Source organism: Bombus flavifrons, chromosome 9 (assembly GCF_040668555.2).
Source record: "Bombus flavifrons isolate JBK064 chromosome 9, iyBomFlav1_principal, whole genome shotgun sequence".
Classification (NCBI taxonomy): domain Eukaryota; kingdom Metazoa; phylum Arthropoda; class Insecta; order Hymenoptera; family Apidae; genus Bombus; species Bombus flavifrons.
Window position 1 is genome coordinate 10547775 of NC_138450.1, and position 19264 is coordinate 10567038.

The window sequence follows — 19264 nt, forward strand, 5'->3', positions numbered from 1 at the left end:
TATGGCATAACAGTTTTTCTTGAAAATTTCGAAAGCGCCCATGTTAATGAATCACGAAGATTGAAAATCCAATCGTTTGACGATCTTGGACACATTTTGCTCTACACTATTGTCGTAAATCGTGCGTTGCGGAATCTTGATGTGGTTTAATCGTCCTTAGAATGACGATTTGCGCGAGCAATTTTCTTTTTTCGTTACATTTATACAAGCAGATTATGGAAATCGTAATCGAAAGGAGAAATCCTACTCGCGATTCTCTGGCTCTGATTATTAACAATGGGGCGACTGATATCGAAAGAGAGACTATGAGAATCTCTTACGATCCTCATAAATAAGTGAAAACGCAGACTGAACCTTAGGAGAAGATACGATAGACGAAGTATTGTGTACTCATTTCCTCGTTATAGAGATATATCGATTTACGTCGCTCAGATATAATGTCTCTGTCGAATCTGCTACGGTTACGGGTAATTAAATCTCACAAAATACGAGACTAATTAGCACTAAGTAAGTCAACTAATGTTATCATCTCGTCTTTTCTCTCAATTTATAAGAATGCTTGAACGAGGAAAAAGCGATATTTTCGTTAAGGTACATTCACCATCGCACGCATCCGCGACTAATTAAAAATTATACAAGCAGATAGAAAAAGAAGCCCGCATCTGAACGGTTCCTTGTGCAAGTCGCTGCGTACGCTGCGCATCTATTCGCATTCTGTGCACGCATCCGAGTGCAAATTATATATGTATACGTATATATACTTTGCGCCAGGCCGTTGTCCTTGCCTAATGATTCGACCAATTTTACTATGAATCATATTTTAGTACAGAAGTCCAATTTCCGATTTTTCTCAGACTCTGAGATATTCCTGTCTTCGATGAGGGAACACTGTGAAATTTGCAGGGCGAGATGTCGAGTCGAAAGTGTTCCCAGGTATCTCCATATATGGAAAAGCAATCGAGCATGGTGAAACGTATGTAACAATGGTCGCTGAAAAGTAGCTGAATTATCGGTTTCGTTCTTTCTCCCGGTCGAACAGGTGTCTCTCTTTAGCCCGAACTCTCACCGAAGATATTCGGCGAGTGAAACTTTTTGGGTGCCCTCCCTTATCGGCGCCGATTGATCGATGCGTTCCATATCCGGAACGGGTATCGCAATCACTTAACATAGTAGAAGAATAGGTTCTTTAGACCTCGCTTTCTCCCTGTTTTGCACACGATCCTTCTGGAGTGGACACCGGGAATTCTTACTTAGAAATGAGAGAACAATCCGTGTTTTACTTCCTGAAGAGAAACGGAATTTTGTTGCGTGTTTATTTTATCAAAGGGAATCCAATCGAATTCTTGAATGGAGTTTGGCCTAGTTTGTTCGTATTCTAATCGTAATAGGAAGGAATTCGTGGCTTTCCGTCGTAAAAACTTAATCAGATACAAGTGTTGGTTTTATTGTGCCGGTTATTACAAACCGACGTTCATTTTTATGGGCTATGAAATGAAACATTCAACTAAAGGTGAATAGCAATAAGGAGACTTAATAAAAAGACTTAATAAAGAGTCTCTGTTTCCTGGCGTAGAAAGATCAATCAATTTGAAATTTATCGATCTGACTATTTTAACGCATAAACAGCGCTCACACGGACAGAAACAAATATTCCACTAGGCTAATAGCTGTCTATGGAAACAGTTACTGAAATTACCATTTCAGAAACAAACTTTCACATTCAAATGCCATTCGAAAATATCTTATTACGAATCCATAAACATGTTTTCCTTGAGGAACGAAACGAAACTATGTACCTTGGTTGAATAGATTTAAATTCCAAAATCTTTCACTGGAACATTTTTTCCCATCAACATCAACATGGTCACCATTTTAAGTTATCTTTCACGCCTCGCACACACATCGTAGTCCATTTAAAAAAAGCGGTGCAAAAATATCTGGTGGTGTCCGTAGATCGATCACCGAAGCTGTCAAATTCAGGCTAGACTCAAACATTCTGGTTCGTTTTCTTTCCAAGCATCCCGTAAATCATCGGATTTATGTCCCTTTCTGGCGTTGGAAAGCTGCTTTTAGACTTTCCACAAATTGTTACAATTTTGATCCTACGATTTCTTCTGTACATTTCTATGAATGTGGGAAATTTCCGTATCTCGAATTATAATCGGCCGCGTTTTTTAATCACTTCAGCAAACCTTGAATTGCTGCAAAATTGCAGCAATCATAACACGATTAACACGACGATGACGAGACTAAGGAGGATCTTAGCTCTATTAAGTCGTACTTAGGTATCTTTTGTTCTCCTTTTCTGAAAATGTACATCCTCGAACGCGTGTATCGAGCGCAATAAGAGTAATCTCGTGCAGCCTGTCTCACGAAGCCGTTCGCAATTAACATTCTCGAATGATGCACGAGGCGATCTACGATGACAAATCACGCGAGAGTGTTTAACGTCGAGATTTCTAGTGGCGGGAGGTCATGAAGAATAGCTACCGAGACCGGATAACCGGTGCCGTGAGATTCGAAGCTCGTTTTGCTATTCCCTCGTCCTCTTTCTGTCCGACCAGCTCAGCTTGTTTAATAGAAATATTAGGAAATGCGAATTAATGATCGAACAAATGAAAACTCGCTATATTCATATAGATTCTATCTTTTATCTTCTTTGAGGCGAAAGCCCCGTTTTTTGAAGACTTATATCTCAATCATTGCAGCATGCAAATGTTGACGCTTGTCTTATTTTCACTGATAAATTATCATGTCAGCGACGATGGCTTCTTGCAATTTTATCCTCCTAGGCACCACGTGAATCACGTTGCAATCGGTTCGAGATACGTAGACACATCCGTTTAATAACCCGATTCGAAGCTGCTCTCAACTCTTTGTGCATCGTCCTATCTAAATATAAATCAACATATGAAATACTACGCGGCTCTCCCGACTCCGATCGAAATTAGAATCTTCAGACCAGCGAGTTTCTCTTCTAAGGTTAATGTCATAATTGCGCGCGTGATACATAATCGAAAGGCATTCCTTAATCGACTGTTTTCTAAGCTCTTAAATCAGCATTGGAATTCACGGTGGAACGTATAAATTTCGGTTGAAGCGACGTAATCGCGAGATAACTGTTTGATAACACGTTCCCAATTAATCGATACCGCTTTATCGATACAATATTATAAATGATATCGAAATGAAATAAATTCCCAGCGTCACGCATTCTATTTTCGTAAGAGACGACAAAGTCCAAATGGCTCTAGTGTTCGATTTCATTCATTTGCACGAAAATTCTTGTACGAGTTTTTTGAATTCCAACGTGTTCCTCCGCTAGATGGAATCTACTTCCCAGAAGCCGTGTATATTTTTGGCAACGATCAAAGGAACGAGGGAGAAGAAGAGAAAATGGCCGTGGAAACTCTGTTTCCAGTCAACTGTTAGACATTTCGTGCGCGAATCCAATTTTCAATCTGGCTGACATACATTTCTCGCCATTGTTCATAACTGTACATCGTTCGATCAATTTAAATAGGTTAGGCTTCGAATTTTTAGATATTAGATTATCCACGCTGAATCTAGAAAACCAAAGAAAAAGTTGAACGGTTCAATGAGCGTTGTATTCTTATACGACGCCTTTTTCTCCAATGAAACTCAGCTATCACATTCATATAGCTGCTCCTTTATTTAACGAAATAAGATAGAAGATCGGCTCTATCGCTTGCGTCGTTTTGCTTAAGAAGTATATTTAATTAAACCTTTTAACTTTTCGTTCAGTCGTCTCTGCGTTCGCTTGAGTAAAATCTACAAATTGACCCCATTTCTCGAATATCCCTGTATATTTAATTTATCAATGTAAATATTCTTTATTTTTAACGTAAACTCACCACGGCACTACCAAGATTTCCCACTACCAGTTAATGGTAATAGTTGTAATAACAAAGTCATGGATTCCATGATTGCCCTCGTTTCTTCGAATCGAAGAGGCGATGATTACCACGTGTCCCATGCATCGATTCACGCGAGACGAAACTCGAAAGTTTACCTGTGCTCCGCACGCAGAGGCCTCATTTTATGCGGGCCGAAACGACCATTGACGGAACCCGCGCTTTCGAGGCACCTTTTATCCAGGATGCGATCCATACTACGGTGAAAATCTGTCCGCTTCTATGGCCCACTCAACGACATTTCTCGTATCCGGACGATTAATGAAGCGCAGAATTAATCGGCGCCTTTCAAATGCCATCGATTACATGACCGTTCGTCATTCATTTCACGATTTTCTTTCGTTCAATCGACTATTCGAGCATGATTTCCTTCAGAAATTGCGATTGCAAAACTCATTGCACCACTGACGCGATTATGTAAACAAATTGGGTCTCATCTTCGATATATTCTTCCAACAATCCGTTCTTGGATTTCACTTCGTTTAGATCGAATGTCTACTCTGATATTTGTACATGATTGAGTTATTCTGTCAAATCAAATATAATTTACATTTCTGAATCGTGCAATAGTTAATGCTGCACAATCGTGTCGCAATTTGAGAACCACTGATCTATTTGTATTTACAGTTGCGAATCTGTAACCCGTGACAGGCTGGCGTGTCTCGGTGTCTTACGAGGAAACGATTTAGGCGTAGATTAAATCGTGTAGCCTTGCTGAGTCTGTTCACGAAAGTATGTATCGTAAATATTGTCTTCGGCAAACTATCAGTTATCGAAGAATTCCCATTACATACGTATTACATATCCGTGCCAGTAAGTCTTCCTCAAACGGAGCAGTTAGCAGGTTAGTCCGTCGATATTTTTTCCATTTCTTCGATCGACCCGCATTCCGATAGAAACGCGAACTACGACGCGAAACGAAAGCGATTTCTATGACGGAAGAATCGAGTCCATCGGTGACATAGGATTTCCACAAAGGGTTCCGCTCGAGGGAAGATGAATTTCGCAAAGCAGATAATGTTGCACGTCACGAAACGTTGCCACGATACTCGACCATCGTGAGTAGCCGCATACTCGCGAACGACGGTTATGTGTGTACAACATTCTCGTTACACGAGGCTCCAGCTAACGGCTCATAGAAGGTTACAATTACCTCGGGCAACAGCTGTTCCATGAAATAAAGGGAACGATGCTGTCCTCGGCTACATGGTAACGTCTATGCGTCACACGCAGACCTGCTGAATTAATTGAGAAAACCTAGCTGGATCGTCGAGCCTAACCGGAGTTTATGCTTTCCAAGAGAAAGGTATTAAGGTGTAGATGTTCGTATTCGTCGTTGAATGATATCGTGAAAATACAATAACGAGGATAGTGGGCACAGCCATAAATTTCCACGACAGTGTGAAAAGTAGCTGCGACTATAGAAGCTACATTTTTTTAGATTATCGATACGCAATAAAGTAAGAGTGAAAAGAGACTGAATAATTAATTTCGAGCAACTCGGCGTCTCGAGTTTCTCCGTTGATGTTTTCCCAACGTCTGGGCACATTTTGCTGGGACGCGCAGTTGGCATAGCACGTGATAACAGACGTGAGATAAGGTTGTACCATTTGCTGAAAACGATCAGTCATCGGGTAAAAGTCAATAATCAGTTGTCGCTTCTTATCTTTCACTAGGTTACTGTTCCAAATTTTACAAAGGTACATCACAGGCACACTTTCTATCGGAGAATTCCAGACATTATTTTTGCTTCTGTACAATGGTCGTTTATCAATTCTTTTTGACGAAGGAGACCGCAAACATATTCATATATACCTGCACGATAACCCACTAGCAAAAATTGCCGGCGTTCTTTATTTTTCCGTGCGTGGCGATAAGAAATTCGACGGTACGATAAGAGGGACTTCGTTGACTCGACCTCGTTGTCGGCTCGAGACTCTTCGGCTCATCAGCCAAGAGGCAGTCTCGCCGGCGCTCTGATGCGCCCATACTTTGAACGTGCAAAAGTGAAATTCGCGAGTAATTGCGCTCTCCATTACGATCAGTACCGTGTCGTCGCCTTCGGCCTTCCTATCCTTCGTTGGAGAAATAAAAGTGTTATCATCGAATCAGCCGCATGTCGTCCACTAACCAACACGAGGAAATTGAGCCCTGCCCGGAACCCGGACAGGACGGTTGGACCTCGAGATTCTTTTCAGTAGGTGTTCGTGAAGTGATTTTATGTTGGATTAATTACCGGTGCATAGCATAAATCTGTGACTGTGTTAGGTAATTTTAGAATTTGAAAGAAATGTCGTAATTACGATGAGGAATAGAATGAATTTTTGCGTAACACGAATGACAAACCAATCATCGCATCGTTACGACGCTGTCATACAAGAGCTGCATTACGTTCGGGTTCCGTAACAAGTTGCCCTACCTGTTCTTTTTATAACGTTTGGTACCGTAGGAATTCATATTGGACAAAAGCGAGTGAAAGGCAATGTTTTTCGTTTTAGACAGACGCGTCTTTACGACGAAACGCGATTCCTAAAGCTCGTAAGTCCGATCTTTTAGGAAACTTCTTTGTCCGAATATCGATTGGAAAATTTAGTATCGTGACATTTTATCGGCGAATCGATTAAGTGATTGGGACGTTTTCTGACTTGCAGAGGATTCCGAGCTGTCCAGTGAAGAGTCCACAGCCCTTGAAGGAATTCGTGGGTCGCTGCCAGACGATGCCATCACGGGTGAAAAAGTCTTTCTGCGGTTGCCTTCAGGTAAGAACGAGAGTTGCTACAATTAGAAACTCCATCCAACCAAACAAGTCTTTACAGTAATTATGAGTTACCCTATAATTTGTCCGAGTTTGCCGATGAGCTGTCTATCGGCTGGCCGAACAAAAATTATATGTGTTTCGTTTCATATTTTCTCGGCGAAACGCGTACGATAAGAACTTTTCTCCAATTTATAAGCGTAACGAATCTTTCGTTAATCCTACTTAACCATTCTGCAAACGGTACTATTATTACGGCGCAAATATTTGCAAATAAAAACAATTGGAAAATAGAAGCATAACGAAACGCTTGAACGAGAACAATTAGTGGATCGCGGCGGGCGAGAATCGATTTCGTGCCTACCGCAAATGCGGTTCCGCATTCTATTCGCTCGAATCGGTAACTAGCAAACGAGAACTGATTACCTGAACTTCTACGAAGCAGATTGTCATTAGGAAGTAGTTGCGTAAGTCAAGGTAGAATAGTTTGAACGAGAACAAAATACACGTAGAGACGGCGCTTTTCCGAAGAGTCGAAACGATGCTTCGTCGCGTCAAGATGACTCGTTTGGATCGGTCGCATTCCCGTACGAGCAGAGAGATGATGCCGTATTAAATCATCGTGCCAGGCACACACCCATAAATGCAAAACATTCTCGGATGACATCTGCAATGCAAAAGCAACACGTGTGCGTTGCCAGCGCGTGTTCGAGTCGTCGAGATTCCCAGACTTTTTGATCCCGAAAGGGAACGTTCTCGACCGTGTCCGTATAATTTCACTGGGATTTCTATTTGGTCGAGGAGAGACCGGTTACTTTCTTCGTTCCGTAAACAGCTCGTGACACCGTCTAAAGAAATTTTAAATCGCGATAAGCATATAATCGGATTAATCGCATACGCGAATCTAAGCTATAATTTTGATACGAAACTTAGGAATTGGTCGAAGGAGAAAGGCGAATCGGTATCGGAATCGAAAGTGTTGAAGATTGGATCATTAGCAAAGTTCGATGCTTCTTCTTTGCATTCTGGACGAGCATGCAATTATGGCATATAAATGAGTTATAAATCGGTCACGATCTCTTCTGAACCGGAAAGCCGCCGGAAGTGCTGCTAAAAATTAGATGCTGAAACGATTCCCTGCGTTACTCGATGCGTTCAACGCGCGAGATGTTCTATTATGTTCAGATCGACGAATCTCATTACGTTGTGATGCAACATAAATTCGTATAATTCTTATTGTTATGTAGGAATGAACGATCATAAACGAAAGATGTTGCTTTTATTCTGTCGTTGACAATTTTTGCTATTCTGTATGAGCTGCAACGACAAATGACGTTGTAATTCTGACAAGAAGGATTTTCAATAAATCCTGACACCAATGCTTCCATGTGAAATCAAAACTATACATTTCCCTGTCTCCGTTAAGTGATAAATAATTCAGTGGTCATCGCAAGGTGGGCGCGAATCAACGACGAAAAATATGTGCAATGTCTGTTCAAAATACTTTGAACGAGAGATCGCATTGTCACGAACCGGTGCATCTTCTTCATACAAATTATCCAGACATCCTGGGTCTTTGACTGCGTGACCCGTGACGGTACAGATGTCCCCCTCGATAAAGGAAATTCAACTTCCTTTTGAGAATCGATGAAGCTTGAAGATGACCACTTTCGAATGCACTTTGATCGATTAAAAAGTGGTTTCTTCTTGTGACAAGAAGATCGCGCGGTGATGATGCTTTATAGTTAAGAGGTATATTCCAAACTAAAGTAGAAAGGAAAGAATAGATTAGAATAGAGTAGAAGGATAAGAATAGAAAGGAAGATAGAAGAAAAGATTGCAATACGAAATATATTGTCAATATTGTTTATTGCTGCACTACTAAACTTTACGTCTCTACGTTTTTTTTAAAGTAAAACTATTAAATTCTTTTTATTCCTTCATCTTCTTGGAATGTCTTGACAAAATTGACACGTAACTTTTTTGGGCGATAGAAAGACGTGACGACCGAAGCTGTAGTCGAAGATAGTGAACTTTCTCATGCATTTATTTCGCCTCTTTGACACGGTACAACGGTCAACGTAATTAACTTTAAACGCAAGAGCGACAGCGACGATGGCCAATTGATTAAACGCAGGACCCAAATCATTATAATAAAGAGAAACGCATCGACCTCAATCTTGTGAAACAATCCGCGTCTTTTTCATCTTATATTCCTATATTAAATACCAGCGAGAGATTTTTCAAATATCACAATTGCGATAAGTAGGATCGATAACTCGATAGCAGATATCGTCGACAAATGACGAACTCATTCATAGTTCATGTTTTAATTTAATAATGGACGTCTTATTCAAGGCACTGGTTCTTCGGTTCATAAATGCTCATACTGTAGAAAGCAAGGAGGAAACTTGGCTCAAAGTTAATAGCTCAGAAAGTATATGGTATTCTTGTTTTTCGACGATTCTTCCATATCCATAGATCCACATTCGAGAACACTTCTTTCGTATTTCACGAACGACCATAACATCGTTGTTCCTTGGAATCGAGTAAAAAAAAAAAAAAGAAACGTGTGTCCACTTCCAGGAGGAATCCATCGCGATTCCCATCCAGTCGTCCTTGAGGGAATCCTATGACCCGTAGATTCCATTATGCCGATCAACCCTGTTCAGCGGTTCCGTAGTACTACAGGGCGTGTCCAGAGAGGAAAAGGGGTCTGATACTCTACGGTGAACATAATCGTATTTCCAGCATCCTCGAAGGTTCTGTAGTCGTTTTTTCAAGCGGCAGATCTGTCGAACGAGAGATCCGATGGAATGCGCCATAGAAGGTAGCAAGCGGCGCGTTGGAAAGTCTACAAACGATCGGTATCGCGTGTGACTGGTGGAACACAGCGTTCTTTACGTGTTTCGCGGCGACGCTTTCAATTATCGACGATACTGGAATTTATTACATATATATACGCTTACCGCGGTGCTAACGGAAGCGTAAGAAACGATGAAAACGCGCTCCTCACTGGGCTTTTTCTTAGGGGAACATTGGACTCGCATGCCTGCTGCTCGATTTGCATGTCTCAACGTTGTTCATTTTGACGTCTCGGATTCTTCGCTATTCGTCGATCGTACTAACAATTTTATCGCTCATTCTTCTTACCGTTCAAGTCGTCTACTTCTGATTGCCTCTAAAGTTATATGCAGTGGATGACGCGCGACGAAGGCGAACGTAAACGCATCGGGAAAATGTTTCTTAAAATTCTTTCGTATCTATGGTATCTTCGTTCCTTCCACGTCTGCAAAATGGTAGGCTACCCAAGTCATTTTCTCTGTTTCAGATGCTACAAGTTTTTGATTCGTTTCTAGACAATTTTCTACTCTTCTGTAACGTTTTGAAGAATTCGACCACATTTTTCGGTTTTACGACGCTTAAATTACCTTTGTAAGCAACCGCACGACCACGATGTTTAGATCGGCATTTCTCGTGCGAACTTCGAGGCTGTAGAGTAGACTCGAACGAGAGAGTATCGTCTGTTCCGCGACGTATAAGCATCATTTGACAAGAAATTCAGTTCGTAGAATCGCTTGAAGATCTATTCGCGGCGAGAAACGGAAAAAATTATGCTAATGCCGGCGGGTTTGACGCGATCACGTCCCAGGGGATTTCTTGCCAGGCTTCCGAGCCACTTCAACCTCATCGGTTTATTGCGAACTCGACGCTTCCGAAGAAGCGTATGTGCTATCCGCAGAGAGCAACTCGATTGCCGACGTTGTTTCCCATCGCCCATCTGTTCCATTTGCTTCGAAGCTTCTGCAATTTCTTCAAGATGCAGAATAGAATACGGGCGTAATGACTTTCTTTCGCGATCTTTCGAAATTACATCACGATTGTTCGAACGATTCTGAATCTTTTTTTTAAAAACCTACAGCATTTGCAAACTAATCCGCACCGTATATTGATTTTATTCTCCTCTCCGACCACAACGAGTAATTTTTTCCTGGGCTATCGTGTGTTACAAAAAGTATCTATCGACGATGAAACTAGTTTTCAACAAGTATTAGCACGTGATCATGCTACGAGACCTATAAAGAGTAGACAGTATGCCATATCTGCAAATCTCATTGCGCTTAATTTCCGTGTTACGTTGACAACCTACTCGCCCACGCGGGCGTGGGTGTCCTTAAACCTGAAACGATCTGCGCGAGAGGTACTTTTACGTGTTCCCTTTCCACCGGAAGGCAACCCGTACAGTGAAACAAAAACAAAATCTATAGATTTCCTTGCCAAGTGCAATGCCAGTAAATTCGAATCAATTGGTTCGACGTGCTTAGGTGGTGAGTTACATTGCAAGGTTCATCTAAGGTTAGATCCCTGGAAATTGCAAGGAAGTTATCATCGAGACGAGTTCGTGACACGAGCGCGTATAATATTTCGCTTTCGTTTCAAGCCGACCGATTATAAATCACATCGCGTGCAGCCGATGAATACGTGGTTGCGCTAAATCGGGTCACTTTATACAGTTATAACGTTGCTTCCAAGATCGTGCCTCGGATTACGCCTGTTATCAAGCTACAACAGAGAGATGCCGGAGGAAAAATATGCTTATGAGAAGGTAGGACGCGGAACTGCATTCAGCGGTCGTTTGCGTTCCGTACAACGTCGGGTTATATTTTATAATCATCTTCTCAACATAGTGCAATAACAAAGTTTATTACGTGCGGACGTTGAACACGTGGTCGTTTACGAGCAGGGTGGTGATCGACACTGGGATTCGCGTTGATGTCGGACTTTCCAGCGATCGACCGAGATCCTTCACCCAGAGTGTCGTTCGTAATCGTGACACATCACATTCTTTAAACCTATCTTCTGTTTGACCAAAGACAACGTAGTTGATAAAGGTTTTATAGCAAACCATGATTTACGATATATGTCTTCCAATTTGAAAATTAAGTTTAAAGAAGTTCGTAAAGAAAATCGTTTTGTTAGTAACAATAAAATTTGTGATACGAAGGAGTTTAACGAAGTTTGTCACAGGTTACCGCGTGTTTTCTCAGCAGTTCTCAAACGATAAATCTACTTACGTGTGAACACCGTATGAACCGCGTTGCTCAAAGCGGAGAAACCCTAGCCAAGCGATACATTACCATCTCGATTTTTCGCCGAGGAATCTATCCATGTTATTTACTCGACGCATTCGTCACGGTGGATAGACTTTCGTCCTACGAGGAAGGTGGCCGTTGGAGGGAGTCTGTCGCGTAAACTCGACGAATCCAGCTCCGAACTGGCTGACCTCCTTCGCCTTTTTACGCTGAAACTCACGTGTGCGTGCCGGCAGGCGGTCGCGTGTCACGCTTTATGGCGTCTCCTCTTATTTCGCGTTCACGTGCTAGTATCGCGCGTGAACGCGCCGCGAGCGTTAACCTGAAACGAATTGAGGGATGCTGGGTGTTGCAAGCGACTTTTGAAGAAGTTGAGCGTTGGACCATCGGGAAATTGGTTGGGAGCGGATTGAGAAAATTTCGATTGTTATATTGAGAAAATTGCTCTTAGAATAAAAACCGAGTAATTATTTCTGCTATCTACACGATAAATCTTTGCATTTCCACAGCAATGCGGAATTGACTATGTAAACTATGGTGCAAATAGTTTGATGATGCTCTTGTCAACAGACTGTTAACACTGCTAATATTCTTAGTTTCTCGCACTGGCTATTGTCTTAACACAGTTTTCCCTATCGCTTCGTGATAACGGTCAAACACAACGAATATGTGAAAAATACATCACGTGAACCATAAGCTTGCACGAAGTTGCTCAGCGAACGATAAATATTTTAAATGGCACGCATATTCTCGGTCGTAGCATGATGTTTGCGAAGAATAAATCGACGGCCTGGTACGTGAATATAGGTAATTTCCTAGTCACGTGTGAAAGTACCTTAGGAATCCAGTGCCTGAGCCGGTCCCCTGACCTTTGCTGCCTCTGGTTCTGACTGCTCGAGCCAAGCGAGAGAGGCACGAGAATGGTACAGTGCACGAAGTTAATGGTCCTTCGAGGATCGCAAATACAGGTTGAACTGGACCAAAGTATAACTCGAACATCGTAATAATTTGATAAATATAGCATACCATTAATGCGTATCGAAGTTCATGACAATATTTTTTATGCAAAATATTTGATACAAGTTCGATATAAAAGGCGTCTCGTGTTTGATCGACGGTCACGCACACTGTACACATGTAAAGTTGGTTCACAGCGGCATCTCGACGAGCAGCCAACTCCGCGATTTAATGCCGAGGCTCGTCTTCAATAAGGTCAAGACCTGGTTACATACCCTCGATCGTCTTCGTTCCCAATCGGTTTTCACGGAAAGTCAAAAATATCTGGCGATGTTTAAACGAAACAGGTCGAACCCAATTCCGTGACATTTTTCTCAATTTTTAGCATTTCCTGTGCGATTATTAAAATAACGTCTCCATGAAATCCTTCCGCGTTGAGCGGCAACGAAGTAACAATTGCTTCCCCGTCTTATTGCTCCTTTCATCATCATCATCATCATCATCATCTTCATCTTCATCATCTTGCCTCTCGTATCCTGCAAAAACAAGCCTGCAGGGAAACCAAATGATTATCTATGAAAGCAGCGGTTGTAACAGCTGACTGAAAATATGGCTATGTTTCTTCTATATACAGGATGACGAGCCACCGGAAATCACGTATTGCGTTGTGGAGCACACGGGTACGCTCACGCTTCAAGCAATGACGCCCACCCTGCCGATGCCTGCCGAGGAAGAACTGAACAAGATGTTCCTCGAATTGGTCGACGAGCTGGACCTGACCCAGGCCAACCGACAGGCGGTTCTGGCACTTCCGGCGAACAAAAAGTGGCAGATATATTGCTCCAGGAAAGGTAACGGCACGCTTGAGAATGGTGGACTCAGAACTACAGATCTGAGCGGGGATCCCGAGGATTATATCAACAGACTGAAGACGATAGCTAGTGTAATTATTTCGCGATTTTTCATCTGTGCACATTTCCTAGATAACTAATGAATTAATATTTGTGTTAATGAAGAACTTATTAATTTCAGAGTCCTTTTCCCGAAGAGGGCGAAGAAGTTTCGAATCAGATGCGACAAACCGAAGCCCTAAAGACCGCTTTGAGGACGCAGCCGCATAGTTTCGTCCTCAGGTTTATAGAACTCGATGGATTGAATGCTCTGTTACAAGTTCTTGGAACTATGGACGCGGAGGCAGCTAACAGCAACCTTCATACAAGTGTGATAGGGTGTTTGAAGGCGTTGATGAACAATTCGGTAAGATTAGGTTGTAATAATTGATCACTGAACACTTTTAAGCAACAAGTTCTATCAAAATTCTAATCGTCTTTGCAGAATGGAAGAGCACACGTACTGGCGCACCCTACTGCCATCAATACGATATCCCAGTCGCTGGCGACTGAAAACATCAAGACGAAGATATCCGTTCTCGAAATTCTGGGTGCTGTCTGCCTGGTTCCAGGTGGTCATCGAAAAGTCTTGGAAGCTATGCTACATTTCCAGCAGTATCATTCCGAACGAACACGTTTCCAAAGTATTATAAACGATTTGGACAAGAACTTCGGTATCTACAAAGACAATCTGTCTCTGAAGACGGCGATCATGTCGTTCATTAACGCGGTGTTGAATTATGGACCAGGTCAAGTGACTTTGGAGTTTAGGTTACACCTAAGATACGAATTATTGATGCTCGGTATTCAACCGATTATCGAAAAGCTTAGAAAATATGAAAATGAGACGTTAGATAGGCATTTGGATTTCTTTGAAATGGTGAGAAACGAAGACGAGAAGGAGTTGGCGAGGAAGTTCGAAAAGGAACACGTGGACACGAAGAGCGCTACGGCGATGTTCGATTTATTGAGGAGGAAGCTCAGTCATACCGCTGCGTATCCTCATTTGTTGAGTCTTTTGGAACACTGTCTTCTATTACCTCGTAAGATATCTTCTTTTCACTTTCTCGTACTACTCGCTTGAAAAGGAAGATGTTTATCTGTTATTTCTCTATTACTTCCAGTCGATTATGGCTCCCATCCTCAACACTGGCTACTGTTCGATCGGATCGTGCAACAAATCGTTCTCCAGTCAGAAGGAAATGATACAGGTGTCACAAGGAATCCCGACGTTGCGCCGATTGAGATCAACGTGAAGGAAATTGTTCATTTGCTCGCAAAGGAAGAAGAACTCGTGGCGGCCAGGAAGAAGGCAGAGGAGTTGGAGCGAGAAAATTCCGACATGTCGAGTAGACTAGCCAAGAAGGAACAAGAGTTAGATCTAAGAACACAAGAGAAAGTAATTTATCGTCTTGTCTTGCCAAATTGAGATCGTTGTCCGCTCTTGTTCTCATCCGTGACCTGACCTACCTTTCTAGGAAGATATAGAGGCCAGCTTGGCAAGGGTGAAAGAACGCCTCGAGAAGGAGACGTCGATGCATATAGAGACGAAGCAGAGGATTTCGGAATTGCAAGACAACGTCGAGACGCTATCTCGACAGATAAACAACGAGAAATCGGAGAGGAAGAGGCTGGAACAATTGGTAGCTTCCGGAAGCTTACCGGACGATGCGAAAGCGACGATTAAAATCGTCGAGGACGAGGTTCTTGAGAAGGTTGAAGCCAAACCAATGCCACCCCCGCCCCCGCCTCCACCCTTGGCACCTCCACCACCTCCTTGCCTAATGCCCGCAGCTCCTCCTCCGATGAAGGTAGGATAACCTTTGATCTTTAACAATTGCCAGCTTTCTCAGTTACCGCAGTACATTGAATAATGAAAAGAATTAAACGTATCCAGGTGGAGATAATCAAGAATGTTCCTCAACCGAGCAATCCCTTGAAGTCCTTTAATTGGTCGAAGATACCGGAGCAAAAGTTGCAAGGCACTATATGGTCGGAACTCGATGACACGAAGTTATATAACGTCATGGATCTAGAATCGATCGATAAAATCTTTTGCGCTTATCAAAAGAACGGAGTGTCCGCGGAGGGTTCGATCGAAGATCTGCGAACCCTAGGGAAGAACAAGAAGACCATGTCAGTGATTGATTCGAGGAGAGCTCAGAACTGCACGATTTTGTTGTCCAAGTTGAAAATGTCCGACAACGAGATCACTAGAACCATCCTCTCTATGGACCAACAGAATATTCTGCACATAGACATGGTTGAACAACTATTGAAGTATATCCCATCGTCTGAAGAAGCTGCTCTCTTAGACATACATCAGAAAGAGCTTCAGAACAGGGCCGATTGTTTCTTATACCAAATATCCAAGTACGTAGATCTATACCTGCTATCGTTGATCTTTTCTTTTCCAGAAATAACGTTTTTGTCGATGCATACCAAACGTTTAATCGAATATTTATGACAAACGAAACAAACGGAGTATCGTATATACGTTGCGCTGGTATAAAACTTGATCAGATAATACTCGATGACATTCTAAAAAGATATTTCCTGATATCCACGTTTCAGAGTGCCGCATTACGAGCAAAGATTACGATCTCTTCACTACAAAAAGAAATTCGCTGCCAGCATTGCGGAATTGACACCGAGAATGCGTGCGGTGCTCGAAGCTAGTCGACAGGTGGCCAGGTCCCGGCGACTTAGAAAGCTCCTGGAATTGGTCTTAGCTCTAGGGAATTACGTAAATCGCGGAAATGCTCGCGGGAATGCCTGCGGTTTCCGCTTAGCTTCCTTGAATCGTCTAGTCGATACCAAGTCTTCTTGCTCCAAAGGCACGACTTTGCTGCACTATTTGGTTCAAATCCTTGAGTCTAGGTTTAGAGAGGTGTTGGATATCGAGGAGGATATGCCTCATGTTCGAACCGCAGCTAGAGTTAGCATGGCTGATCTGCAGAAAGAGGTGGCTAATTTGAAAAATGGTCTTCAGGACGTTCAAAGGGAAATAGGTATGCTACGTGATTGCCTTGATTAATACTATTAGATCGTCCGAAAAGTTTCTTTCGTTTTATAAGAAAATAATGGACGCACAACATTTCCCGTTTTATATTATTTTATCGAATTACGTATGACCGATTTTATTCTATCAAAATAAAGATCACAACGTTCGACAGATTAGGTTTCATGTTTGTATAAAGATGCGTCGTTGTAAAAGACGCGTCTGTAAAAGAAAGACACTTCTCGGACAACCTAATGTTATATTTTACGATTGCTCTAATTTTATCGACTTTTTGTTAGAATTCCACCGTGGTCAGTCTCAAGTACTTCAAGGAGACATGTTCTTACCAGCAATGAGAGATTTCCAGGCACAGGCTACATGTAGGTTAGCGGAAGCGGAGGATCTGTTCCAAGATATGAAGACCAGAGTAAGTTTCTAGACTGGTTATATACAATTGCCAAGTTTTCTTTCACCCATTGACTGAAATTTCTGCGAATAGTTTGACCGAGCAGTGAGGCTGTTTGGCGAAGATTCAGCAGGCGTGCAGCCAGACGAGTTCTTTGGCATTTTTGAAAACTTCCTACAGGCGTTAGCTGAAGCCAGACAAGACGTGGAAAATATGAGGAAGAAGATAGAGGAAGAAGAACGAAGAGCAAAGCAAGAACAAGAGGTACGTAAAATGCGAGATACTCGCGTTGTATTTCTTCTGCGCTAATCCTTGAGTAATCTTATTCTTTGAAACAATTTATATTAGCTTCGGAAGAGGACAATGGAAAGAAAGAATTCTCGCGAGGGAATATTGAACAGTATCTCCTTGAGCAAAAAGAACGAAGCCAATAGCAATGGACAGAACGACAATAAGGGTGAATTCGATGATTTGATATCGGCTCTTCGAACCGGTGACGTTTTCGGAGAGGATATCGCGAAATTTAAAAGATCAAAGCGCAGACCTGTGACTCCGAGCGGCCAAGAATCGCGAAGACACAGCGCGCACAGAGAAGATTCCAGGGAAAGACATTGAAATCTTTTCTGAAATTGCTAGTGACGTTAACGTCGTTCGAATCATTTTACGATTTAAACAATATGTGATAGAAAGGAAACACGAATGTTGCGTTGAAGGAAATCAATTCCCCTGTAGGAATAAAGGAGAGAATCGAAATAACGGATACGTTAAGTACGAAACGTGTAAATAGAATAACAAAATGAAGACTACGAAACTTTTACTTTTCGTAAATTCCTTCATCGATTACGTAGTATTATCTTCGGATGTAATTCCTCTTTAATTCATTATCTCTAAAGTCTTCCTAATTCACCGATCGTAATTCGTTTGGTGCATTATGTTTCGTGAAGTTTGTTCGATCATAAATTCTGAAAATTGTATACACCTTATATTCTCAATCGAATCTCATGTTTCGTTTTTGCAGTTATTCCTGCACATATCTGATACTGTGTTCGATGTCGCGTTAGAAATACGGCAAGGAAATATCCAGGAATACGAAATCGTGTGAGAACGCAATCTTTAAATTGACAAGACCAAAGCGTCGTACGATTAACGATGCTTTAGCGCACTCAATTTCGATACTTTCTCTTTTTTTACATAATGATAACCAAATAGAATTTTGTGTTTTTATCATCGTATACGTCGATTAAAATTAAGCGACATTGCATAAAAATTGCAAAATCGAAAAACTGAGCGAACGCAAGTTTGTACATTGTTAAAAAGCGTTTGTGTTACGAGTCAGGCAAGGGTATCACGCGATAATTTTCTGTATATAGTCATTATGCGTTTGTTCATTAAGGTAGTCCGCGTTTAACGGCAGTGATTTGCAAAACTTCGACGAAAGAACATCGTAGCGATCGGACCAAGGAGAGGTAACGAACAGAGAGAAAACGCAACGCGATCCTAAGAACGATAGACCTGTTACAATTTTGAAAAGACTTCGATTTTCATACGTCGACGAATATTCTTACCGAAATTTTCGATGCTTTTTGAGAACAGCGTGTTCTTTTTATATACTGAGAAACATACCAGAGAGGGCCATTGCATACTTGCAACTCTATTTCAGCCTCGGGAAACCTACAAGTCTGATTTTGTATTTTAGAAAAGGACCTAATCATTAATTAGATTATTTAGAAGCTCGTTAATAATTGCCGAGTCGTTGATGGAATTCGTGTTAGTTTTCGATGTGTAGACCAGAGAAGGCGAAACGATTAGACAAGAGTTCGTTGTATAGCAGTCGATGTTTTGTAAGCTTTTGTATTTTTGTAAATATTCAGTATCGATGTCCTATTCTTGTCGATGGCGGCAGCCCGATAATATATTACTGCGTCCTTAATGTCACATGTATTAATATATATATATATATATAAAATATACCGAATAAACGTGAAATTCAAATCTTCACTAGCACTTTTTTAATTTTAATTTTTTTTTATTGGTCAGGGAGCAAATAAAGGTTCTTTTATTTGAAACAACTTCCAATTTTCGTTCGTTAAATATTTCAGTCTTTTTCTTTTCTTTTTTCGATATTAATCTTCCGTGATTCAAATAATACCGTTTGCTGATAAATTACCGACGGCTAAAGAGTGAACTTCAATACGATGTCCGCAGGACAAGCATAATACCGATTTCC

At 41.6% G+C, this 19264-nt stretch overlaps 2 protein-coding genes across 6 annotated transcripts in view; one reads left to right on the top strand and one right to left on the bottom strand.

The window, feature by feature from the left end:
• The window catches only part of LOC138183019 (organic solute transporter subunit alpha), a 53220-nt gene extending 48690 nt beyond the window's left edge, over positions 1–4530 (bottom strand). Inside the window, exon 1 of the mRNA XM_069119535.1 lies at positions 4034–4530. Within this exon, the coding sequence (XP_068975636.1) occupies positions 4034–4131 (98 nt within the window). The 5' untranslated portion in view covers positions 4132–4530. The remainder of the gene's footprint in view (positions 1–4033) is intronic.
• The window catches only part of DAAM (disheveled-associated activator of morphogenesis-like protein), a 43477-nt gene extending 24442 nt beyond the window's left edge, over positions 1–19035 (top strand). For 2 of the 5 annotated variants that reach the window (XM_069119531.1, XM_069119530.1), the window contains exons 2-12: positions 6587–6694; positions 13375–13683; positions 13773–13997; positions 14076–14673; positions 14755–15029; positions 15109–15441; positions 15528–16003; positions 16205–16641; positions 16931–17058; positions 17131–17301; positions 17386–19035. In XM_069119531.1, coding sequence (XP_068975632.1) covers positions 6653–6694; positions 13375–13683; positions 13773–13997; positions 14076–14673; positions 14755–15029; positions 15109–15441; positions 15528–16003; positions 16205–16641; positions 16931–17058; positions 17131–17301; positions 17386–17652 — 3261 coding nt within the window. In that variant the 5' untranslated portion in view covers positions 6587–6652 and the 3' untranslated portion in view covers positions 17653–19035. Of the gene's footprint in view, positions 1–4644; positions 4780–5869; positions 6133–6586; positions 6695–13374; positions 13684–13772; positions 13998–14075; positions 14674–14754; positions 15030–15108; positions 15442–15527; positions 16004–16204; positions 16642–16930; positions 17059–17130; positions 17302–17385 lie in introns of those variants that run through there. The other 3 variants (XM_069119529.1, XM_069119532.1, XM_069119528.1) reach the window with 3 other exon arrangements.
• The last annotated feature ends 229 nt before the right edge of the window (positions 19036–19264 follow it).